Below are 26,105 nucleotides of genomic sequence, written 5' to 3'. Positions count from 1 at the left end.
GACCAACCAGCACGGAGTGTGGACTAGCTGGCACTGCCAAGGTGCCATTGAGCAAGGTTCCAAACCGTGGCTCGGGTGCCTGGCCAAGGGCAGCCCCCATATTTTGGACCTGTGTGTGTGTGTGTGTGTGTGTGTGTGTGTGTGTGTTTGTGTGTGTGCATGTGTAAAATAGCAATTGAGTTATTAATAGGTAATTTGTCTTTTTCTTTTACTGAACTCAAAACATTCTGGCTGGAATAATTCAGAGTGGATATTAATAAGTAAATGTGTTTTGGTTTCCTGTTCCCTGTCCTTTAGGCCCTGCCTTATGTTTGCCTTCTGATTGCTATGCTGTTCTTCATTTATGCCATCATTGGGATGCAGGTGGGTGATGCCGCTCTGCTGTGGTCACAGAGGCCATGATATTCATATATTGGTTCACCATTAAAATGTTGTGGCCTGAATGTGAAAAACATAATTTGCACATTGCTAAGACAGTACAAATCAATTTTCCTCACTGTGTCTCTGCTGTAGGTGTTTGGCAACATTGAGATGAATGAAGACACAGCTATCAATCACCACAACAACTTCCGCACTTTCCTCCAAGCTCTCATGCTGCTGTTCAGGTATAAGAAGCTTCATTATTAGATGTAAATCTCAGAAGGACATTAGATCACTTTGACCGAATACAGGCAGTTTTCTACTATAAAAAGCAATCACTTGGACTTCCAGAAGGGCAGATAGCCCAGCAGGTAATGAGCAACTGTACACAAACCATAATGCTGAAGTTGCACCTTATCTAGATTGATGATATCATAGTTGCTATAGTCATTTTAGGGAAAGACATAATCACATGGTCAGAGTAGAGTCAGAGAGAAATGTGGAGTTCAGCAAACATGGACAATGCCACTTTTACAATGCCACTTTATTCCAAAACTAGAGTAATTACACTTAAAAAAAAAAAAGAAGTAAAGAACAAGAACCCAGTGGGGAAACACTCTGCCCAGTCAGACAATCTAACTTAACTGTAACTGCTCAAAAACTGAGGGAGCAGAGGAAGAAAATGAAGATTATTTATGAAACTAGAAAGTAAGGCAAAAATAGTGGTGCTCGCTACCACAGGCCCTCACCATCATAGAGTCTATGGGCCTCACCTACGGCAACACAAATATTATTGATTGAATAATCATTGACTTAAATATCCATTAACATATGAAAGGTTAAAGGTTTGGTAGGTAACTTTCATAAAAAATAGTTTTTGTCATATTTGCTGAACAAAATGAGGGTCCTCTGCCTCCCCTAATTGCATTTACAAGTTTTCACTGTGCCCGAAAAACAACCAATTAGAGCCGAGGAGTCTTTAACGCAGTGTCAATGTCATGAAACATGAAACATTCTCATTTTACAGCTAAACAGTATACTCAAATCGAGGCGAGAAATAGGCAAAACAGTAACAGAACTTGATTACCACAGATTCTAATTATGTTGTACTGTCAGAATATAGTGACAGTTTAAGCCAATAAAAAAAACTAAGAACATAAAGCTATTTTCTATGAAAGTTACCAACCGTAAGCTTTAAGACCTGCATTTTCCCAAACAACTGTCAACTTAATATGTTAATATCAAAGGTGTATCACTCGGAATGCATATTTTTCCATTATTATATGTATTTTGGGATTATTACCACTGATGCATTAATTTGTAAGCAACATTTTAATGTGGCTAGTTCGAAGTGAAGCCAATTTTAACTACTTATTTTAATGTTGGGTAGTCGAATGTATAACAGTCCATCACTATTAATAAAATGGTCATATGTTTTGTGTGGTGTAACAAATACATTTGTATATATTTGTTATTATCATTAAAGTCATAGGTCCATTCCTTTCATTCCTTAAAAATTATTTGGGATATTGAACCTGACTGGCAGCACTCTCCATGCTTCTTTTATCTGATTTTATCCAGCCTCATGGTTATAAGATTGTACAAATTAGTTAAGAATTACTGTGTATGAGGTCAGGAGCCAGGAACAAACTCTAGTAAACAGTGAATCATCCTCAAACTCTGAGTGCAGCTTTTGTAACAAAGATGCTTTGCGAGTTGCACTTTAATATGTGGTGAATTTAAACTTACCATCAATGGCTGGAACAATTTTCAGATTTTGCTGTGGCCAAATCGTTTTTTTGTCTTGAAAATGAATTATTCATTTTATTTGAATTTCTGTAAATACTTGGATGTCAGCCATGTGGTTAACACACCATGGAAAAGCCGCATAACATCTAACTCAATGGGTTGGGTGTTACACTGCCAGGAAGGACATCAGGTCGCAGCAGAGTCAGTTTTGTATTTAGAGTTATGAAGTTGTGCTACCAGCAAGTTCTGCATCCTCATGTCTCCATCCTCTAATGATTTTATGAACCATGGCAAATTTGTCATTTCTATCACATACTGACATAAGAACCGTGCAAGATGTTGAGCATCAAAGTTAATTCTTGACCTTGGAAGCAATCATGTGAAAAGGTTAATTTACTAGCTTTTGCAAAAGCTTTCATTGGCATCTTGCAGTCACCCTTAGTGTATGGAGTTTGCTCATATAATTAGCTCAGTTGTCAACATAAACTTCAATCATATGATAACAGATGGTCCTATATAAGGGGAGATCGTAACCCCTGTATCCGTTCAAATTTGAGCTTTATTAATTATTAAAGGACCCAAAGTTTTTTGTTGTTTGAGAGATTTCGTGTCTTTGTGTGTTTTTGTCTGTGCTCTCCTACTGATTTGAAATGGATGGGCTCTGTTGGAAGAAGATGTAATCAAATGTAATTCTAATCAGAATTAGGCAACTTTATATCAAAATCTATTGGCAGTTAGTGGGTTGTTGCTTATATTGACATGCTACTGTCAATCAAATATAATGTGCTGATATCTTTTCCTTGAGTCTTAAACTATATATATATATATACGTATATACATTGATTGTTGCGTATTTAATCATGAATATTTAATGTGAGAGAAATATTTAAGATTTGAAACCAGGTTGTCAGGGGCTTTAAGTAAAACATAGTTAAAGCAACATAAAGCTACAGTAGGTTTGCCTACTTTTTTAGATATAATTAAATTATCATTCAACCTTGTCCGTTTGATGTTGTTGAAGCTGAACTGTCTATGCCCAAAATGCTGCCAGCCCTTTATATCTCTCAAATCAAAGCTTCTCTGTTTGTATTTTCTTTGTCTGTGTTTTTATGTGTATCAGGAGTGCAACTGGTGAGGCCTGGCACGAGATCATGTTATCATGTTTGAGTCACCGAGTCTGTGACAAGCTATCAGGGTCCGATGGGGAAGAGTGCGGCAGTGATTTCGCGTACTTCTACTTTGTCTCCTTTATCTTCCTCTGCTCCTTCCTGGTTAGTACTGAAACACACCTAAATGTAGCCACTATAACTGTTTGCCTGATTTATCTTGTCAGATGTGACATGGATGTGACACACTGGCCTTGCAGAAAAGTTGAGATTTGATTTTGTAGTGTAAATAAATGTAATGTGACTCATTGTATATGTCCAATCACTTTTACTATATTTTTCATTGTGTAGTTTTTATATCCTTTAAACCAAGTAGAGTGGCCAAAGAAATTGTTTTTCTTAAGTATTCAGTTTGTTTTTTTTTTTTTTAACAAGAACCTTCTATGCATTTGAAAGAAAAATGTTTGATATAAGTTAAAGCACCTCACTGCCAAATAAGGTGGGTTTTTCCACACAGTGAGTAGCAAAAAATACACAAGATCAATGTTATATAATTATTGCCTACATCACTATAGTGAGAAAGTAACTGACACAGTCAGGAGCATCCTAATGTGAATGCCCTTCATTCTCCTAGACCTAATGATTAGAGCTCCAGTCACCCCAGAAAGTAGCACAGCTCAGTTCATCCAAGTGTTCTCAAGAAATAGGTGGTGCTAGAAGCTTGGAAACAAAAGATGAACTAAGATTCAAAATTCTAAATCCTTTATTAATCCCACAAAGAGGAAATTCACACTGTTGCAGCAGCTAGGTACAGGGGAAAGGTACAAGACACTCTAAAGATAAACAAACACTAAATAAATTAAAGTAAAGAGAATAGATAGTAAAATGTATTTACAGTATTACTTGCAAGGCTAACTACTGTCAGCTAACCCCTAGTCTCGAATTGCGATTTCCACAGTGATGTGGAGTAAAGCCATGGAGGATTAAGAGAACAGTAAAGCTATCACTACTCTACTTAAGTACTAAAAGGATGTATCTGTACTCTACTGGAGTATTATTTTGTTCTCCTACTTCCACTTTCACTTGAGTATATATTTTCGATGAGTTTAATACTTTGATTCCGATACATTTTTTATGTGCTGCATTGTTACTCGTTACTGTTGTGAATTCCTCACAATACGAAGGTTACAGTGTGTGTAGTTACGGCTACATAATAATAATAATTACGTAAGTTACGTAAGAAATCCCGAGATCACGTCGTGTTTCTTTTCATTACGGCGATCGCCTGTTCAGAAGTCAGAGACGATGTAAGTTTGTACTCTTTATATTTAGTTATTGTTGCAGCAGATTTATCTATTCCTGAGTTGTTTCAGTCTGCAGTGTGTACTGAATGTTAACCGTTTGACCCTGTGATGTGAAGCTGCTAGTTTATCTGTATTGTGCTAGCTTGCTTACTTTCCACTGTACTTTTACTTTTAGTACTTGAGTAGTACATTTTAAAATAAACTACTTGCAAAAAATTTTGAATACTTTAGTACTTCCACTTAAGTGGGGTGCTTAAAGAGCACTTCAACTTCTACTCAAGTCACTTTTTTGATAGAGCACTTGTACTTTTACTCAAGTATGGGTCTCTAGTACTTTATACACCTCTGGTGTGAGGTGCGCAAGCCAAAAAATGTCGTTTCAAGTGTGAAGGCGCCGCAAGATGTCGCAGCGGGGTCGTGTACCTCTACATTTTTGTAACTCGGCACGCCCTGTGCTTTCACTTCAACATGGTCGGCTTTGTCTCTACAAACATCTGTATGATTCTTAATGTACAGACCACAAGGAGTCAAACAGCCTTAACCATGTGGTCAGAGAGAGACACCACACTGGCATAAGAAAAATCATTTTGGTGGAGGGTGAGGAAAAAAATTGGATTGATCGCTTTGTCAAAGCCAAAATACAGCATCATTGAAAGACAGTTTTTAACAGTGTTAGATGCATACAGTAATTTTGATTTGGAGAAAAATTACATATTAATAATTAGAGTAGATAAATGTAATGTTAGGCGGTATAACAGTGTTTGTCATGGATGTGTTTACAACTGTTTTCAGGCAGCCAGCCTGCTTTTCTTTATGTCCGCTCTCTTCTTCTTCTTCTCTACTACTTCTGGCTTATTCACATTATTATTAACCGAGCCCGAACTGAACACAACAGGCATTCTGTTTTTTATGTCCAAAACCTATGTCCAAGCTTGTCTGTCTGGGGCCACTGCTGAAGCTGACAGACTATATTTTCACTTTAAAGAACTTGAACAGCCTAAGTGGAATTAGAAATAAGCCTATCAATAAATTCAATTAATGATGAAATAAAAACAAGGGCTTCAACTTTAGAACCGAGACGGCAGTGCACGTCTTCACTTTAATAACGAATACACCGTCAAAGGCAACACATGTCAGAATTCACCACATCCGGTTTTCCCTTCACAATAAAAGCTTTAGGCAGATACTCTCTATGACTTAACATCCACTGAACATTACACTGAGAGGTTGCACAATAAAAATACCTTACAATATTTAAATTGTTATGGTATTTAAGATAAATACCATAAGTTGTTAATTTACAAATGCAAATTTGATTTCAATTTAAATGTGACAATTTCATCAAAAAGATACTGAAAACATGATTGTATTTAAAAGATATTAAAAACAACAGCCTACCTTAGTTTATTCAAGGTGTTTTTAATATTATTTTCAGGTAAAATGAGGAGATTTGGTCTTCAAAAGGTATTTTCCAAATATGAGTCTTGAAAAAAAGGGACTCGTCTTATAATCAGGGTCATCTTATATCCGGGTCAATACGGTACGTTCTGGGATAGGAGGAAAAACATTTTGGGTTGTTTGCATTTCTTTAAGCCAATATCGCCTTGGGCATCGCTAAGTTCTGGATGAAGCAACAGTGGCTCTGCAAAATAGTTGCGAAGGAACTTGTTCTGGTGGAACATTTGCACCCCGCAAAAATAAAACGCATATAAAAAAAAGTCCACTCAAAAAAAAAAATTCTTATGTTTATGTCACCTAAAATCACAGACCTTGACCATACTCACTTGTAACTGTGCAAAGTTTGTCACTAGAGAGGTGTTTTCACATTCGTCTGCTGAAGGGAGAGATGTCTATGCACTTCAACTTCAACCTCCAGCGCATAGAGGACTGCCAGTTACAAGCTAACAAGCTTACAAAAAACAAGCTAAAAAACAAAAAAAATGACGCTAACTACACTTACCATTCTGCTATTCACCAATTTTGGTGCACAACAGACTCCTCATCTGAGTCTGGATCTGACTGACCCCTGGTTCAGACAGAACATTGAAACTGTAGTAGCTCCAATGTGTCATTATTTTTTTTTAAAGCCATGTCTTTTTTGTGAAGAAGTTCACTCCGACAGAGCACGGTTAAATAAGTAGATGGTGCAACACAGCTAAAATGCTAAAATATAATACTATAGCTTAGACGCTCTCTGTATCCTCATAGATCAGCACCGTCAAGACAACAGATTTGTGCAGATTTGCTTCGCCTCCAAAAGCAGCTCAACTGTCCGTGCCGGTGTCATTGAGATTTTAATGTTCAAGTTTTAAATGTTGCTGCGACCAGGCCAAAAAACACTGCTTAAACTCAACCTAATGTCTGTGTTCCAGATGCTGAACCTGTTTGTGGCTGTCATAATGGATAACTTTGAGTACCTAACCAGAGACTCCTCCATCCTGGGGCCTCATCACCTCGATGAGTTCATCCGGGTTTGGGCTGAGTACGACCCGGCTGCATGGTATGTTCACGCCTCCCTCTGGGCCCCAGAGAGTAGCACACAAAGTAAAGTGGGGTGAAAAGATACCTTAACTTTACGCCTCTCTTCCCTGTTTGTGACTGGTGGCTAAATGAGGCCTCATGCACAAGCCTTGTACTTGTTGTATGCAGTCAGCCCACTGATGCTCATTGTTTTATTTTAAGCTGTCTTGAATGAGTTGTTTATTTATGTGCTTGTTCTTTTCCACAGCGGACGGATTTCCTATAAGGATATGTACAATTTGTTACGCGTTATCTCACCCCCACTTGGCTTAGGGAAGAACTGCCCTAATAGGGTAGCATACAAGGTTTGCAAATACCAGACATTTCCGTCACTAGGGTGCTTTGTGTACCTCTATGCCAAAAGACTTTTAACTGAATGGCTGTGCACCAATGAAATCGCCTTTACACGAGCACCCGCCCCTCCAAACTGACTGGCTTTGGTTGATGATGCCGGAGTGGAAACAAAGCTTTCAAAGCCACGGCATAGTCCAACATGCCCCCTGCCATGCTTACTTTCTACTGTCTACTGTAATGGCTAGACAGCAGACATGTTTTACTTCCCATTTCTATCAGCTTAAACCCTCAAAAGTCTTGATCACTTCATCTGAGGGTCTAAGGATAGAGGCAGTCGTATACTGTACAGATTGTAAAGCCTTGAGGCAGATTTGTGATATTGGGCTATATAATTAAAAATTGACTTGACTTGAATGTGATGTATTTGTTTATGAAGATGTCTACCAGAGGAAGGCCGGGCTAACCCCAAACCAAAGCTTGGGCTGGCATTGAAACCTTTGTCTCCGTGCACCCTGGTTGACGTACCAGTGGGATGTTTGCTAGCATGCTGAGGCAGACATCCCCGTTACAATGCTGTCATTTCTCTTCCCTCCCATCAGCATTCGGTGTGTTGGGTCAACCCATCATCCCTTCTTCTCTCCCCTCCTCCCCTCTCCCACCAAACTCACTCTTTACCATTTCATGTTTCCTGTCAGGGATCCTGAGCTCCACAGTGATGCATCCCTTGCCCCGTCACAGCGGCCAAGGATGACATCCACCTTACATCTCACTCTAGGAAATCTATTAACAACAGATTTCTGTTTTTCCTTTCCATTATTCTCCTGTTTTGTTGGTTTCTTCTTTTTGTTCCTCTCCTCCCTCTCTAACTCCCCATCCTTCTCTGTTTGCGTTTTGTTTATGTTTGATTTCCTACCCTGTGAAGTGGCCGTATCAAGTACCTCGATATGTATCAGATGCTGCTCCACATGTCCCCACCCTTAGGTTTGGGAAAGAAATGTCCGCCAAGAGTCGCCTACAAGGTAGACCTTCATCTTCCTCCACCTTGTTCCCTATGCTCGACAATCTTTTTTCCGATTGGAGTGAAGTCAAGCCAATGTCTGTGCTCTACAGTGTTCCCTCTTTTCTTTACTTTGTTTTGCTAGCATGCTGATATTTTTGGTGTAAGCCCCTATCTCATCTTTACAGTATTTACTGTTTCTTTGTGTGGGCTAATACCCATCACTAATGATAATAACATAAATCTTAACTAAGAAGACTTAAAGTAATTGACAATTAGCATATATCATGTTTATGGAGGAAATGTGCTCCCTTTTGTCATAATTATTATTAATTATTATTACTATTTCCTTTTGGATGGTACGCCCTAGTATGTGTTTTATTTTGTGGAGCAGTGTGTGTGTGTGTGTGTGCGCGCACGAGGAAGTGGGTGCGTGTATATGTATGTAGCTTCTGTTGCTTTTCTGTAGGAGTAATACTTTCTATGTGTGCTTTTCACTTTGTTGTTCTGTCTTTGCTGCCCATTCCCTCTCATTCTTTCTCTCATCTCAATCTATCCACTGTTTGAAATATATGTGTGTGTGTGTGTGTGTGTGTGTGTGTGTGTGTGTGTGTGTGTGTGTGTGTGTGTGTGTGTGTGTGTTAGAATGTTAGTGCTCCACATCATTGACAAAAATAAGTCAGTTTTTTTTTTTTATTAATTTTATTTTATTTTGGCTGAATCTCCAAACTCACCAGACTCCATTTTAATAAATAATACTTTTAGCGTGGATAGTATGGAGCCAGCATACAGTATTTCTACATGTTTTTTGTTTCTGTCAGAGTAGAAAATGATTTAAAGATGAAGCTCTTTGAGATCCACCATGTTTATGGACAACAGCTCTGCCTACCTAATAATGCATGTTTTGGTCTTACAATGTAAGCAGAATCAAGATGATAATACCAGGCGTAGGCGACAGCGGCAGGGAGTCTATGTCTTTCTAATTGATTGTGCAGCTTGAGGCTGTGTCTGTGTTTGTATGTGTAGATGAATGTGTGACGACATGCAAACTGACGTGGTTGTACAAGCGCGCGTGCGTGCGTGTGTGTCTCAGCTCCCCATCCTCATCTCATTCTGACTCTGGTCTGTCTTACTTTCTGCACTGCCACTGATAGCACATGTAGGTGAATGCTTTTTGTGTCCAGGGGAGCTCCACTCTTACAACAACAATCCCACAGCATAATGTACTGTATGCATCTAGTGGTGCCGTTAGTCCTATATGAACCAAGTCTTCCTGCTAAGGCTGCCCAAGCTTGGAGGAATGGACACTGTTTATTGCTAGCTGCCACTGTACATGTAGTGCATACTCAACCCCCTCAACTCCAAGTTGATGATTGCTAGGATGGCAACCACAGAGTCGAGCTCCTGTGACTGTCGAGGCACCTTCATGGTTATGCGTTACATGCCTACTCTCACCTTTCTTTCGGTCAATGTCAGTCTTGCACCAGTGCACTTTGACTTGCAGCGTAGTGCATACTGTAGCCAATAGCAGTGAATGTGAATGTCTAGTTTGTCTCCTCTGTATGTACTTGTAGAGAAGGCTTTTTGTGTGCTGAACTCAGTCTCAGTAACTTTTTTTACATGGCCAAACTTGCACGTATTCAACAAAATTCAGCAAAGCACTTGTGAAGTACTTTATACTAAGAGAGTGAATCATTGGAGGTTATTGGATCACAGCAGCACACAGATTGATTTCTCTGGGTGAATTGTATGTTCTGATGGGGTTGTTTGCCATCACTCAGTGATCTTAAGTCTCTGTCACCGCTCATCTCCTCTCCTCAGCGCCTCGTCAAAATGAACATGCCCATCGCTGATGACAACAGCGTCCATTTCACCTCCACTCTGATGGCCCTGATTCGCACTGCCCTGGGGATCAAACTGGCCTCAGGTCAGAGAAACACACCTCACATTATTGGAATAGAATATAATAAAAATGACTAGGTTAGACATTTCCATCCCAAGGAAAAACAACATATGAATAATGTTAACTTTGCCTCCTTCTAACCCTGGTTTAAGAAAGAAAACACAACAACATAAATTATAGATCTACTACTACAAGTCAGTTAGAGCTATGTAGAGTTTGTGTTTGTAGCCGCTTTAGCCAATTTTATCACCTTCCGAGTGATCAATAGAATTTTGAACTGTATTATTGAAGAAATGTGAAGCCAACAAACGGATGCTAAAATTAGGGTAGTGTGTTCACCTCCCATTTAAGATTAATTAAAGATAATTTAGTGCTTTTTTTCTTATAGTAAACTAAACAATGAAAGCTGTGTGTGGTTTAATGCACTTCTTCTAATGTCTAAACTAAATAAATATGATGTGAAAATTATACAGGGAAATTACTTTATAGCAGTGCACCACATTAACTAATAATATATTTGTCATATTATATATGATCTATGCTTTTAATGGGTTCATAATCTACTGTTAGAAACCCAAAATGTGCCCCTACCAGATTTCAAGACTTTAGAACAATCAGAACAAATTCTGTGGCATTTTTCCTTATCATCCTAAATATAGTATTTGAAATGATGTATTGAAATTTCAAAACTCACCTCACTAGTGTTATGTTATGTAAAATGGCAGCTTTAGCAGCCAGCCATTTAGAAGAGTTACAGATAGCCAGCTGCTATTTATTGTTCTTAGAGCTGGAAATAAGCAGATGGCTTCCATCTGTACTCATTAGGAATCTTTGTGCTGTGCCGGGCGTGTCTGCTGGATTTTGTCTCCTAGTTTCATTGTCTCTATCTGCACTTTTAATGAGGATTTCTCATTGCATCTTGCCTCAGGAACAACTTATTTATAGCTTTGCTTGCATTTTGTAAATCTCAAATAAACTAGTTAGAAGATGTTTCTGGCACTTTTTCTGTCTCTTTTTTTCTCTTTTTTAAATTTAAAACACTGTACACGGTGCTGTGACTGGCAGATGGTCTATGTGTTTTAATAAAAGAGGTTAAAAGTCTCTCTCTCTGTGGATTTGCAGGCATGGTAGCTCAGCGAATATCTGACTATGAGTTAAAGAAGGAGTTGTCAACAGTGTGGCCCAGCCTCTCTCAAAAGACCATGGATCTGTTGGTGACGCCACATAAACGTAAGCATTTCACCATTATCTACATTTTGAACTTTCTGTTTTTACACAATGTCCTTGTCACAATGGTCCTATGACCATGGTTAAGTGGGAGAGCTGCTGTTTTAAGTTTACATAACTCTTGTTATTTAAAGGGGTGATAGAATGATTATATAGGGTATTTCACACTGTTCCTTATGGTCTCCTAATGGGGTATGTAACATTGGTTGGGCTGAAACTAGCTATATGTCCCATTCAATACAATGGGGAAATATCGCAGCTAGCTAGCTACACTTTCGGCATAACCATAGTATATTTACAGTTTGAATTTCGTCACACCACTTATATAACATCTACCCCAAGGTCTTACAAAGCTAACCGTTGTGTCCGATTTGAATTTAAGGTATTTTTATGAACTCAGGGTCTTGTTAGGAGGAGCAGCTAGCTATCTAGCTATATGTCCCATTGAATACAATGGGGAAATATCGCAGCTAGCTAGATACACTTTCGGCATAACTATAGTATATTTACAGTTTGAATTTCGTCACGGCATGTATATTACAGGTTCCCCAAGGTTGTACAAAGCTTAGCTAACACTTGTCCGATTTCGGATTTCAATTGAATGCATTTTTGTGAATGTCACAGTTAGGAGGAGGCTAGCTAGCTCTCATTGATGGACTCCAGCTCACCGCGGCTCTATCAATGAGACTCGCGGACAAGAGGCGTTAATTTGCCCGATTGTTTGTTTAAATAACTCAACACACATATCTATTAGAAGATTAACTGGAACCTGCGGGCTGCGGTAAGAGATTGCGGGCGTAACAAGCTTGCTGACCGCGCTCTCAGTCACTCACCGGCTGGCCGGTAGCAGGAAGAGGGGAGGGAGAACAGCGAGCTGCAGGCCCTGGAGCTCTGTCAGGGCAGCGGCGTGTGGTAGTCCAGTCACCCAGAAAAGGGTGAGTTTGCGCGGGTATTGACCGGCTGACCTCAATCAAGCTCACAGCAGGCCGGGGTCTGTGACAGAGGACAGGCAGGGCGGCTATGTAGCAACCCAGGCAGCACCAGCCGCTGAACTCCGACACACAGTCGGACAAAAATTTGCAATTAGCCGTCCATTTTCGTAAAGCAGCCCATATTTGAGCTTTACATAGTTGATTTCTCGCATAAAAAAGTTTCAGAAGTGAATTTTGTAATGGAATAGCAGAGATCTGCGCGACCTAGACTACCTGATCTCAGGTCAGTTGTGTAGCCTATGTAAATGTTGGGGCGTGACCGTTCTCTTAATACACCCATGGGTGTGACAAAGGTACAGGTTTTGAGATGCTTACGTAAGCAACTAGCTTTGTTGAGATTCGCCCGTTTTCAGCGGGAGTTTCAAAATATGAGATTTTCATAGTAAAGGGGTGTCAATGGGATTTTGAGCTTCTATGTATGTCCTATTTACCCACCGAACTGTTGTTATTCAACTATGACAGGGTAAAATCGGTTTTGCATTCTATCACCCCTTTAACAAAAGTAACTAAATCATGCATATAACAGAACGTTAAAAACCATTGCATGTGTACATCAGTGGTGTGCATGGAAGGTGAGAATGGTGTGTGAATGTTGGAAAATGCATAAAATATATGGAGGACTTGGTTCTTTCAGGGATTTATTGTAAAGATTTACAAAGAATATGTTTATGGCATTGAGTCTCTAACAGGGACGTTTTGTGGCCAATTGGTGGGGATTTTCTATGGACAAAATTCACATGGCGATACACTAGTAAGAGCTAATTACGTGTAGATGTATCCAGCTAATTTAAATAGCTCACGTTACTGTATTGTGTGAACAGTTAAATTCATTTAATAATGTATGTGGTGTTTTCTTTTGCGGGGTGCAAATGTTCCACCAAAACAAGTTCCTTCCCAAGACTATTTTGCAGAGCCACCTTCTGTGCATCCGAAGCTTGACACTGCCCAAGACGATTGTGATTGGTTTAAAGAAATGCAAACAACCCAGAGAGTTTTTTTCTCCTATCCTAGAATGTATGTGGGTGCAACCAGACCTTACTACACAGCACTGTGGAGATAGGTCTGGCAATGCGAGACTACATATGTAGTAGTACTCCGCATCTGCTTATAGATTAGGCGTTTTGTGGAAACCTTCCTCTTAGTCTAATAAAATATAAAGCATGAATTCAATATTCACTATTCAATGATTATTTGTACAAGAAGTTACATGCATCATAACACATCCCTTATTCTCACCCTTAACACCATTTATGTCTAGAGTCTCTCTCTGTCTTCTAAGAATTGAGAGTTCAAGGCTGAATCCCACTACTCAGTTCTAATAACACTTTGTTGTGAATAAGCCATTAAAAATGTTCACCCTGGAACAGAGAAATGCAGCTCCTTTGGCTGTTTAACAGAATCCTAAGAGGGTAGTTTCACATTCTTATAAGAGAATATTGCATCAGCTAGAGTATGATAATCTATCATGACCACTGATATTGTACAGTCTCTCCAAAGAGCAAAGAACATTTTAAAGTTGCAAGATATTTGATGATTAGCTTTTATTCTTGAGGTTGTCAGTAGAAGTAAAACTGAAGGATGTTTACTTTTAGCTATCTGATAAATATTGCCCCAGGTGAGTACATGTGTGTTAGTGTGTAAATGCATGTTTGTTAATCACAAAAAAGTGTTTAGAACAGAAAAATCTTTTGCACAGCTATTAAATTAGACAGGTGCGTAAAAGAAGGATGAGTAGGTCAACATTTTCAAAGAAACTTCTGCACACTGTCTAACTTGCAAAGTTAAATTTAATAGCTGGCAACGTTTCGGTACTAGACCTGCATCAGGCAAATTGTATAAGATACTGAGATGCCATGTTTTGTAGGAGGTGGCTGTGGGTCTGCACCAATCCCATTCTCCACATGAAATAAGGCATAAATACATAACATATTTTTGCTATACATATAGAGCTTAAATACAACACTTTATATAGTAACAATAATAAACCATCCCAAAGAAATCTATATTGGATGGATGTAGATTTCTGTATAATGAATGCTAAAACCTATAAGCTAAAATGCATTTGTAGAAAGATATGTTCCCAAATATAGCAGGTAACCTTTACATCCATAGATAAATAGAAAAATTCCATAATAAAGACACAAAAAACTCACAGAAATTCAATGGCAAATACTTCATCATCATACATCACTTAGGGCCCTATCTTGCACTCAGCGCAATTGCCTTTGTACACCGACGCATGTATCATTCCTATTTTGCACCCGACGCACAGCAGAATTTTCCCTTCACAGACGCACGTCGGTAAATTAGGGAATGTATTTGCGCTGCAGCGGGGCGGTTCAGCGAAAAGAGCAGGCGTGTTCCCGGCGCAAACGTTACCTGATGCTATTTTGCAGTTTCAGAAAACAATTCCGCGACTGACCAGGAAAAAGTGGCGCTAGTCTAAAGTCAGTAGCACATTATTCAGATGCTATTTTAGGGGTGCATGCTTGGCCATAATGTAGCGTGTGCACAACGCGCATGCACTTTGCTTCTCTCATCTAAACGGACGCAGCATTTCCCATTTTTGCAAACCATACATAATTACAAAGAAAAATATTACTGAAAATACGCTTCAGGTGTTTGGATAGATCAGGAGGCACTTTACAGTACAGTCCTCAAAAAGTTGCAGCATTCTTTGTGGCTTGTTGTGTTTTACACAACATTTCCATGAATCATGGATGTGTTGATGACATAAATGAGGAAATATTGGAGGACTTAAGGAGACGTGAGGTTGAACTACGGTGGGATTGGTCACTCCGGCGGGATCTGGTCCGGGAGTAAAGCGCGATGTGCTCCTGGTGGAGCGGGTGGACGGAGATGGAGTGGGGGGAGGAGGAAGGGGCACAACAGGTGCAGGTGGTGCGTTTGGAGGCCCACGCTCCATGGCTGCAGCAATCCTCTCCAGACTCGAGGAGATGCGCCCGAGAGGCCGCAGCAACATCGCCACCCGGGCAAGACGGGCATTTATTACTTTGCCGCATCCCGGACAGCTCCCGCTGGCGTGCGCCAGGCAAATCCGTCGTCATAATAGCAATCCGCCATGGAACAAGCGCGTCTTCTCTTAAAGGGAATGTGAGATAACGCTCTGATTGGTTTATTGCACGTTACACCCAAACCACACCTAGCTACTTCAGACCAACCCATTTTAGATTTGCGTTGGGTTATTTATCCCGCCGGTATAATAGCAACAGCGGCCGAAATCCGCCCACAAAGCTACTTGCGTTTTGCGTTTCATACTTGCGTTTCAGATCGTTAAAATAGGGCCCTTAATGTGTTAGATAACGATGGTCAAATGCATCTCCTAAGACTGCAGACATTTAATGAATTAATTAATACAAAGAATCTACAGGCCTGCAGTAAAAAAATAAATAATAATTAGCAGGTTACATTTGTGGTTGAGACTAGGTTAGCATATACGTAGAAAAAGTCAAAAACATCAGGGCCTCTAAAGATATATGTGTTCACCACTAAATTACGTAAAGGTATTTCCAGTCAGTTCTGTCAAGATTATTTTTTTATTTACCTTTAAGGTCCCATGGCATGAAAATTTCACTTTATGAGGTTTTTTAACATTAATATGAGTTCCCCCAGCCTGCCTATGGTCCCCCAGTGGCTAGAAATGGTGATAGGTGAGGCCGATCTGGAATCTCCTCTTTCTCTGCTTTGCCCGCCCAGAGAATTTGGCCCACCCATGAGAGAGAGAGAGACATCATGGCTTTCAAACAAGCAAAGTGGCAGTTGGTCAAGGCCACACCCCCACCCTCCACCTTCCACCTTTTTTTCCTGTGCTATGCTCCTACCTCACATCCTTTCTTCTCTCCTCACCTTCTCAGACAATGAACTGACGGTAGGGAAGGTTTATGCGGCCCTGATGATCTTCGAATACTATAAGCAGAATCGAGCCAGGAGGCTGCAGCAGCAGCAACAGGGCACATCAGGCTCCCAGGTACAACATCCACACCACCTTGCCTGCACACACACCGCACACACACTGAAGCACACACACATTGGATGTACTATTGAAAACTTGTATGCATGCACCCACATATATTATGCTTGCACACACTGACTACGTTTACATGCACATATTATTCAATTTTTTGCCCTTTTCTGAAAAAGACGATATTTCAACTAAGCTATTTACATGGCTAATGAAAATTAATATTCCACTTGTATATTCCTGTGTACATGCAGCTGTGCAAAATAGGATTTTTTCAAAGTTTTCCTCTGATGGTGGGCTTGTTCGACAAACATAGCCTCCCTCTTTTATTCCTTCAACAACCTTCTTGAAAAGTTCAACGTTGCCATTTTTGTGCAAATCCAACAACCTGTTTATATCCGAGTCTTTCACAATGTTTAAAATGAGGATGTGATTCTCCTTCCGACCAGAGATGTGGTCTTTTCTGGGCATGCATCTCTATCGCAACCTTGCTAACCGTTGGCATAAACTGTAACAAACTGCGGTAAAAACCCCAATTGAGACGCATGTTTATAATGCGCTGTATACTTATATATGTTCAAAAATTGCTCCTAAAACCCAAATAGTACCTGTATATCCCCCATGTCTTAATCGGAAAATGCTATTTTCGGAAAAAGGCCTTAATCAGAATATCCAAACAAAATATGCTGTTTACATAAACCATATTTGGGAATATAGCCATGTTCTAAATAATAGTGGAATATTAGTGTGCATGTAAACATACTCACTGATACACACTTTGCCTGCATGCATACACCCATGCAAAGAAGATGGTTTTGTATCCACTAGTCATTCACTGGTGGGTTACAAAATCTATTATCTGCTTTGCTAATTTAATCTTTTCAGTATTAAAGGCACCCAGTAATATACCTGCTAAAGTAGCTTTTATCAAAGGCACACTTAGCAGCTACAGCCAAAGATGAACTTGCATTTGGCTGCTGGCTGGTGGTTATTTGCAACCTTGCACATCTATTGTAGAGGTGCATGTTTGTTTCCGCACACACAAACACTCACACAGATACACACAGATGTACTACATACAAGCATGACTGCGAGGAATGAATATTTTGGCCCAAGTCTCCACATCTGGGTGGCACCGAGACCCTGCTGCCAGACCTGGGCGCAACAATATTCTGCCTGCTGCCTCTGAATGTCTTCAGCATGTTGCCATACGTCTCTCCTCCACAGTGCAAGGTCGGGGCTCTGTTTAAGCCATTGCTGCCTCTGACTCACATGCAGGAGAAAGATCTGCCTATGATGTTAAACAGTGTGGAGCCTCCCAGCATGCTTCAGCCCCAGCCCAAATCCCATGCCAAGTCCCAGCCACAGACCAGACCTAGCTCCAACTCCCTCAACAATGGAGGCACACTGTAAGTTCAACGCTTGAACTAAAACCTAAGTTACCACATCAACACTAAAAACTACATCCAGAGTAAAAAAAACATATTTTACAAACATCTTTACAACATCAACGCTTTCAATCAAGTTAGTTTTTAAACATGCAGTAGGTTAAGGTGTAGTTCACTGCACCCTATCTAAAAATTAAATCCTGACCATTAAATCCTTACCCCAGAAAAACTAAGGACGAAGACAGAGGGCAAGATTTTTTTAAGAGAATGGCATTGTGCTTGTATGCTGGGGGTGCAAGCAGCGCGTATTCAGTGGCTGATTTAGTAAGAGAGAGCAGAAGTTTATCACACAGTTGGCAGTTGGACTGATCCATGTACTGCGCTCCAGACGCACTCTGTGACTGAAGGAGAGTTCAGATTCAAGGTTCTTTATTGTCATGTGCACAAAAATAACAAGTAGTCATTGGTAGGCCTCATCGTAGGCCTAGAAAAATCGTAGGCCTCATGCACCTCCAACAATGCTCATTAAATAAAAAAAACATAAAACACATAAGTAAAAGCAAAATCTGAATCTACGACAAAGAAAAAATATTATAAAATAGTTTTAGTTAAGATAGATGTGCCCTGCTATGACATGAACTACAACGACTACCTTCAAAGTCACTGTTCCACTATCTTTAATGTGACTATTATCGCCACTGTTCATCACACCCCCAACCGGCCCCATCAGACACCGCCTGCCAAGAGTCTGGGTCTGCCGAGGTTTCTTCCTAAAGGGAGTTTTTCCTCGCCACTGTCGCAATAGCTACTGCTAATGCTTGCTCTTGAGGGAATTACTGTAATTGTTGGGGCTTTGTAAATTATAGAGTGTGGTCTAGACCCACTCTATCTGTAAAGTGTCTCGAGATAACTCTGTTATGATTTGATACTATAAATAAAATTGAATTGAAATTGAAATAGATATAGGGATAAAATATAAGAAAAAAAAATTAATGAAGTAGTACAGTTATATAATAAATACATTTGTGCAACGTAAAGGAGTGGATGTAGGAATGTAGTATGCAATATATGCATTATATATATATATATATATATATATATATATATATATATATATATATATATATATATATATATATGCGTAAAGTGTATAAAGATAAAGTGACGGTTTAGAGGTAAAGTGACATGAGGCTCAGTTGGTGCAGTTCAGCAAATCACCAAACTCAGAAAAGGGGGGTCAGCAGGTCCAGCAGCTGAGAGTGGTGCTCATCTGAAAAGCTTCTTCATTCCTGGCTGTTGACAGGCCTGTAACCTCTTTGGAGATGTTCACACATTGGCTGTGTCAGGTATCACTCACTGTTTACTAGATATGGCGATTTATTACATGGACAAGCAAGACCACCTCTGCATCCATCTCCATCTCTACATCAGAGGGGGGCACCGAGGCAGAATTGTTTATCTTGGTTTTCTCATATAAAGCACTCAGTAACTCTGTTTTGAAAAAGTGCTTTAAAGAAAATGTTTATTACTTATTATGATTATTATTATATTTAACTTCTGACTGAGAATCCCCTCAATGGAACAAAAAAGTAGATCCAATATCTCAGTGATCAAGGCTCAGTACTCATTATAGAGTCTATATGCATCAGTGTGGTTAGGAGTAGTCAACTTGTCCACCATGCCATTGGCATTTGTTAAATATGTAGTCTACACTCACCTAAAGGATTATTAGGAACACCTGTAAGATTTCTCGTTAATGCAATTATCTAATTAACCAATCACATGGCAGCTGCTTCAATGCATTTAGGGGTGTCATCCAGGTCTAGACAGACAATCTCCTGAACTCCAAACTGAATGTCAGAATGGGAAAGAAAGGTTATCTAAGCAACTTTGAGCGTGGCATGGTTGTTGGTGCCAGACGGGCTGGTCTGAGTATTTCCCAATCTGCTCAGTTACTGGGATTTTCACGCACAACCATTTCTAGGGTTTACAAAGAATGGTCTGAAAAAGGAAAAACATCCAGTATGCTACAGTCCTGGGGGGGGAATGCCTTGTTGATGCTAGAGGTCAGAGGAGAATGGACCGACTGATTCCAGCTGATAGAAGATCAACTTTGACTCAAATAACCACACGTTACAACCGAGGAATGCAGCACAGCATTTGTGAAGCCATAACACGAACAACCTTGAGGCGAACCTCATCTCCACTAAAAATAGGAAAATGAGGCTACAATTTGCACAAGCTCACCAAAATTGGACAGTTGAAGACTGTAAAAATGTTGCCTGGTCGGATGAGTCTCGATTTCTGTTGAGACATTCAGATGGTAGAGTCAGAATTTGGCATAAACAGAATGAGAACATGGATCTGTCATGCCTTGTTAACACTGTGGTGGTGTAATGGTGTGGGGAATGTTTTCTTGGCACACCTTAGGCCCCTTAATACCAATTGGGCATTGTTTAAATGTCACAGCCTACCTGAGCATTGTTTCTGACCATGTCCATCCCTTTATGACCACCATGTACCCATCCTCTGATGGCTACTTCCAGCAGTATAATGCACCATGTCACAAAGCTTGAATCATTTCAAATTGGTTTCTTGAACATGACAATGAGTTCACTGTACTAAAATGGCCCCCACAGTCACAAGATCTCAACTAGGGCTGCAGCTATAGATTATTTTAGTAATCAAGTATTCTACCGATTATTTCATCGATTAATCGAGTAATCGGATAAGAAATACTTAGTAAGAAATACTTAGTAAACAGCAATAGTAAATGATTATTATTGCTGTTTACTAAAAAAAAGGAAACCTGTCGTTTGTATATATACAAAAGACAAGTTTCCTTTTTTAGAAAAAGCAACATTTTTTATTGCCAAATTCCAAGACCCTTAAAAAAAAATATATTACAATAGTACATTTTTGGTGGCCCAAATGTTAAAATTTTTCACCCCCTTCCCCTTCTTGCCTCTGGCTCTTTGCACTGGATATGCAAAAGAGCTGTTCACTGAGCAGAGGGTAAATGTGACGTTACAAAGATTACAGCAGGGCTATTCAACTACACTGTTCTGGGGGCCTCATTTTCAGAAGCCTAATACACAGTGAGGAGAAAGAATAAAGAATACATGACGTCATTCACGTGCATATTAAGTAGCCATGCTAAGGGGGAGGAGCCGGTTTGTCTCCGGCAGCAGCTAAGTTTCCAAAGATTAGTAACAAACTAATAAACAGACTACAAACCGACAGCTTTCGTTTTAGCTTGTTGGTAAAACATCGCTATTAGCAGACCAGCATGCTGTAGGCTAGTTGTGTAAAACAGCGCGGAGAGCAGCAGCCGTTAGTTACCTTGTGTCGGTTGGCTCCGTGGAATGGATGAGTACACTGGATGTTTGTTACAGAGATGATGTAGCAGCATGTTTTCAGCTTAAAATGATCCCAAACGTTCTGTCGTTTTCTCTTGCCTGTCTCTTCTCTTATACCCTCGCTATTTTCGTCTTCCTTCATTTGTAATCTGGGCCGTCAGTCTTGGGTTTATATACTGTCCATGCTTGTGTCCGCAGAAGCGCCAACCTCTTGTGCGCTAGTAATAATCCTCTGTGCGGAAACACAGTGAGCCGTACAACCTTAATTACATTGATTTAACGAAGCTTCGAGGCAAAGAATTTTGCTTCGAGGATTTTTTGTAATCGAATTATTCGAGTTATTCAAGGAATCGTTTCATTCCTAATCTCAACCCAATAGAACATCTTTGGGATATGGTGAAACAGGAGCTTTGTGCCCTGGATGTGCATCCCACAAATCTCCATCAACTGCAAAATGATATCCTATCAATATGGGCCAATATTTCTAAAGAATGCTTCCAGCACCTTGTTGAATCAATGCCACGAAGAATTAAGGCAGTTCTGAAGGCGAAAGGGGGTCAAACATGGTATTAGTAGGGTGTTCCTAATAATCCTTTAGGTGAGTGTACAGTGGGGGAAATAAGTATTTGACCCCTTGCTGATTTTGCAGGTTTGCCCACTTACAAAGAATGCAAAAATCTACAATTTTAATCATATGTACATTCTAACAGTGAAAGACAGAATCCCAAAGAAAATTTAAGAAAATCACATCATATGAATTTATTAAAATTGATAACCATCTGATGAGGAAAAACAAGTATTTGACCCCCTGGACAAACAGCATGTTAATATTTTGTAGAAAAGCCATTATTTGCCAGGACAGATGTCAAACGGTTTTTATAGTTGGTGACAAGGTTTGTGCACATTTCGGCAGGGATGTTGGCCCACTCCTCCCTGCAGACAGCCTCCAAATCATTCAGGTTCCGAGGTTGTCGCCTGGCAACTCGAATTTTAAGCTCCCTCCAAAGATTTTCAATTGATTCAGGTCTGGAGACTGGCTAGGCCACTCCAGAACCTTGATGTGCTTCTTCTTCAGCCACTCTTTTGTTGCTTTGGCGGTGTGCTTAGGGTCGTTGTTGTGCTGAAACACCCATCCTCGACCCATCTTCAGCTCTCTCACTGAGGGAAGGAGATGTCGGTCCAGAATTCCACGATACATGGCCCCGTCCATCCTCCCCTCAATACGATGGAGTTGTCCCGTCCCCTTGGCTGAAAAGCACCCCCAAAGCATGATGTTGCCACCACCATGCTTGACGGTGGGGATGGTGTTCTTTGGGTTGTACTCGGTGTTCTTTGCCCTCCAAACACGACGAGTTGAGTTGAGGCCAAAACGTTCTATTTTGGTCTCATCTGACCACATCACCTTCTTCCAGGCCTCTTCTGAGTCGTCCAGGTGGTGAATGGCGAACTTCATGCGGGCCTGTACATGTTTCTTCTTGAGCAGGGGGGACCTTGCGTGCGCTGCAGGATTTCAATCCATGACGGCGTAGTGTGTTACCAACCGTTTCTTTTGTAACTGTGGTCCCAGCTGCCTTCAGTTGATTCATCAGTTCCCCCTTGTGGTTTTGGGATGATTCCTCACGTTCGCATGATCAGGGACACCCCACGAGGCAAGATCTTGTGTGGAGGCCCAGACCGAGGGAGGTTGGCGGTGGTGTGGTGCTTCTACCATTTCCTGATAACTGCACCGACAGTTGATCTTTTTCTCTCAAGTTGCTTTCCGATTCTCTTGTAGCCCATCCCAGCCTTGTGCAGATCAACAATCTTGTCCCTGATGTCCGTAGAAAGCTCTTTGGTCTTGCCCATGGTGGTGACGTTGGATGCTGGTTGTTTGGGTGTTGACAGGTGTCTTTTATACAGGTAACGAGGTGAGGCAGGTGTATTTGATGTAGATAATTGGTTCGGATTGGGGCTGTGTCTTAAAGAAAGACTAACTGGCTTGTAGGAGCCAGAATACTTGCTGTTTGTCCAGGGGGTCAAATACTTGTTTTTCCTCATCAGATGTTTATCAATTTTAATAAATTCATATGATGTGATTTTCTGGAATTTTCTTTGGGATTCTGTCTTTCACTGTTAGAATGTACATATGATTACAATTGTAGATTTTTGCATTCTTTGTAAGTGGGCAAACCTGCAAAATCAGCAAGGGGTCAAATACTTATTTCCCCCACTGTATATGTAAATGCCTGTGACTCCCCACCAGTCACTCAGACCTAGAGAAGCTTTTTGGATGAAAGCTGAAACATCCTCAAGAAAACTACCTCAAGTCCATTAGCCTTTGACTTTGAATTTATAGATATCCTATGACCTGGTTTACAGAAAATCTCCACAGACATGGGCAGATTATATGTATAATGTAATGTAATACAATGTGGTGTCAAGAGACCCCTACAATGCTAAAAGAGCTTCTAAAAAAACAGAAAAATGTAATGAGTTTGATTTCACTAGATACTAGCAATAATAGTACAGAACGTATCAATGACTATTAAACAGTAATTCAAGGTTTTCCCGAAACCACTAAACTGTGCTCACACACACTGTGGATACAGCACTAACACACATGCATTCATCATTGGGGATGAAAGTTATCAAATGTTATCAAGTTGTCAAATGAAGTTCCATTCCAGCAGATAAAATGTAAAACTCTGACCTAAATTCCCACTGTATAACTATTATGCTATTATACATGCATTGAAAGAAAAAAACTATTTACATATTAAACGAATTAGACTAAAAGATGATACAGATGAAAATATTGCGACACTATGCTGCATCTGACACAATTTTAGGGTGGTTATTAAGGCTGTGACTGCTACAACACACAGGCAAGGCCATGATCACAACATCAAGGCATCATCTTCTTGGGTGATGGAGAAACCCAAGGAAGCACCCCGAGCTAAGACCAAGAGAACCATGTCCAGGGGCCCATCTGAGGACACACCAGACACTGCCATCATTCAGGTACTGTAGACAGACACATTTCCAACACCTGCTGTGTATGTGAAACTGTATTTTACTCATTGTTGAACAGATGTACAGCTGTTTATATGGCTCATGGTCATGAAGTGACAATGACAAAAGTTAGAAGACTATTTGTTAAAAACATAGTTAAATAATAATAATATAGTTGAGTTATAGTTAAATGTTATTGTAAACATCTAGTAAAAGTACAAATGAACACACAACTTTGCAAACCAGGTGAAGAGTAATATTGCAATGTCACTGAATACATGTACCGTGAATTCTCACAAAGTGGCCAGTGCCTTTATTTACCACAATTGCTTAAAGAACCAGACCTGTATTAGAAACAGGCTTATTTTAGAATACTGTTTTATGAAGTATGTCTCATGATACCATATTGTTCCCCCTAATAATTCTAATAAAAACACATTGAATAAAACAAGGTATTTTGTTGTTTTTAAAATCTGTTAAGATGAAAGTGTCACATTTAAGTTAATGGTAAATATTTCCAAGGCCATCTGCTGAAGAATACTGATGCTTATGGTGAAATAAACCACACACAAGCACACACCAAATGATGCTAATGGTATTGTGTGTGTGTGTGTGTGTGTGTGTGTGTGTGTGTGTGTGTGTGTGTGTGTGTGTGTGTGTGTGTGTGTGTGTGTGTGTGTGTGTGTGTGTGTGTGTGTGTGTGTGTGTGTGTGTGTGTGTGTCTGTGCGCCTGCCTGCCTGTCTGTGTGTCCAGGAGTCGGTGGAGATGAGCGAGATGGAGACCAGTGCCAGCAGTACAATCCCAGTTCCTGGCTCAGGTCTGGAGAACCAGGGCAGAGCTGCCTCTATGCCTCGACTCAATGCTGAGCTGCAGGTAACACCTCATCTTCACCACACCTGTGTTCATTTTAGGACCTTTTTGATTTTGTTTTAGTCTTAGCCATTTGACGGAAATGCATATTATTCAGTCACATTTTAGTCATCATTCAATATTATGTTACTGTAAGTAAACAAAAACTAAACTCTAGTTTATATTGTTACATTTTAGTCTAATTTTTGTTGTGCATTTTTTGTTTTAATGTTGTGTTGTTCTATTGCAAGTTTAGCAGAAAAGGCCCTGTATCTCTTAATAGCAGACTGTAATGGTTCACCCACACACAGTGCCCATGCCGTTCTGCTCTAGAGTTATACAACATGGTCTAAAAACACTAAAGATAGCCAACTTAAACTAAAAGGTAAGCAAGTAGAAATGCGGGCATGCTGGGCTGCATGTTTTTCAGCTGTTTTTTCCTGCTTTTTTGTCTTATTTTTAGTGGGATTGTAGATTACACCGTGTCTATACAGGATTAGGCTTGTAAAATGGAAGAAAATAGACAAAGCGTAAAAATACGCTTTGGGTATTGCTTGGGTAAAATGTGAGCGTTACGCTGTTGCCTCAACAACTGAACTGTTAAAATAGAACGTGAGACAGACAACTTAAAAATGCAGCTGAAACGCCTCCTGTGTGGACACACGTTTTTTTTCTTGTTTCGTCTGGGAACAGGGTTGTCAATTATTTTTCTTTTATAGTTTTTGTTCACAATTACCACTGCACAACACCTACATCTCTGATTTCACCTGCAAACACAAACATACCACTGATTGGAACTTACAAACATGTAGGAGCTGGGACTAACTATTTAAGGTTAAAGCGTAACTCTCGCCAAAATGCAACCTAGGGTCTTTTTGTGAATGTACCCGAATCAAACTTTAGTTTAAAAGCATATTTAGGACGGAATCGCCACTTTTAAGATTTACCGTATTTTCATTTTTCGGTCAAATGGCCTTTTGAATGGGAGTGGTAGGGGCACTTTTATGCTAGCCTCAAAATAGCTATTTTTAAAACACTAAGAAGGCTCGACACAACATGAAACTTTGCTCAAAGTATCACCAG

General features: G+C 40.1%; 1 protein-coding gene across 5 annotated transcripts in view; it reads left to right on the top strand.

Moving 5' to 3' along the window:
• cacna1ba (calcium channel, voltage-dependent, N type, alpha 1B subunit, a) overlaps positions 1 to 26,105 on the top strand; it is a 228,730-nt gene that overhangs the window by 186,137 nt on the left and 16,488 nt on the right. For all 5 annotated transcript variants that reach the window (XM_028577443.1, XM_028577440.1, XM_028577441.1 and 2 more), the window contains 11 exons: positions 298 to 363; positions 514 to 605; positions 3,230 to 3,380; positions 6,892 to 7,019; positions 8,256 to 8,352; positions 10,152 to 10,257; positions 11,356 to 11,463; positions 16,328 to 16,440; positions 17,662 to 17,843; positions 24,046 to 24,181; positions 24,927 to 25,046. In XM_028577443.1, coding sequence (XP_028433244.1) covers positions 298 to 363; positions 514 to 605; positions 3,230 to 3,380; positions 6,892 to 7,019; positions 8,256 to 8,352; positions 10,152 to 10,257; positions 11,356 to 11,463; positions 16,328 to 16,440; positions 17,662 to 17,843; positions 24,046 to 24,181; positions 24,927 to 25,046 — 1,299 coding nt within the window. The remainder of the gene's footprint in view (positions 1 to 297; positions 364 to 513; positions 606 to 3,229; positions 3,381 to 6,891; positions 7,020 to 8,255; positions 8,353 to 10,151; positions 10,258 to 11,355; positions 11,464 to 16,327; positions 16,441 to 17,661; positions 17,844 to 24,045; positions 24,182 to 24,926; positions 25,047 to 26,105) is intronic.

This window comes from Perca flavescens, chromosome 5, assembly GCF_004354835.1.
Source record: "Perca flavescens isolate YP-PL-M2 chromosome 5, PFLA_1.0, whole genome shotgun sequence".
In the NCBI taxonomy this organism is placed as follows: domain Eukaryota; kingdom Metazoa; phylum Chordata; class Actinopteri; order Perciformes; family Percidae; genus Perca; species Perca flavescens.
This window is presented reverse-complemented; position numbering and strand designations above follow the sequence as displayed.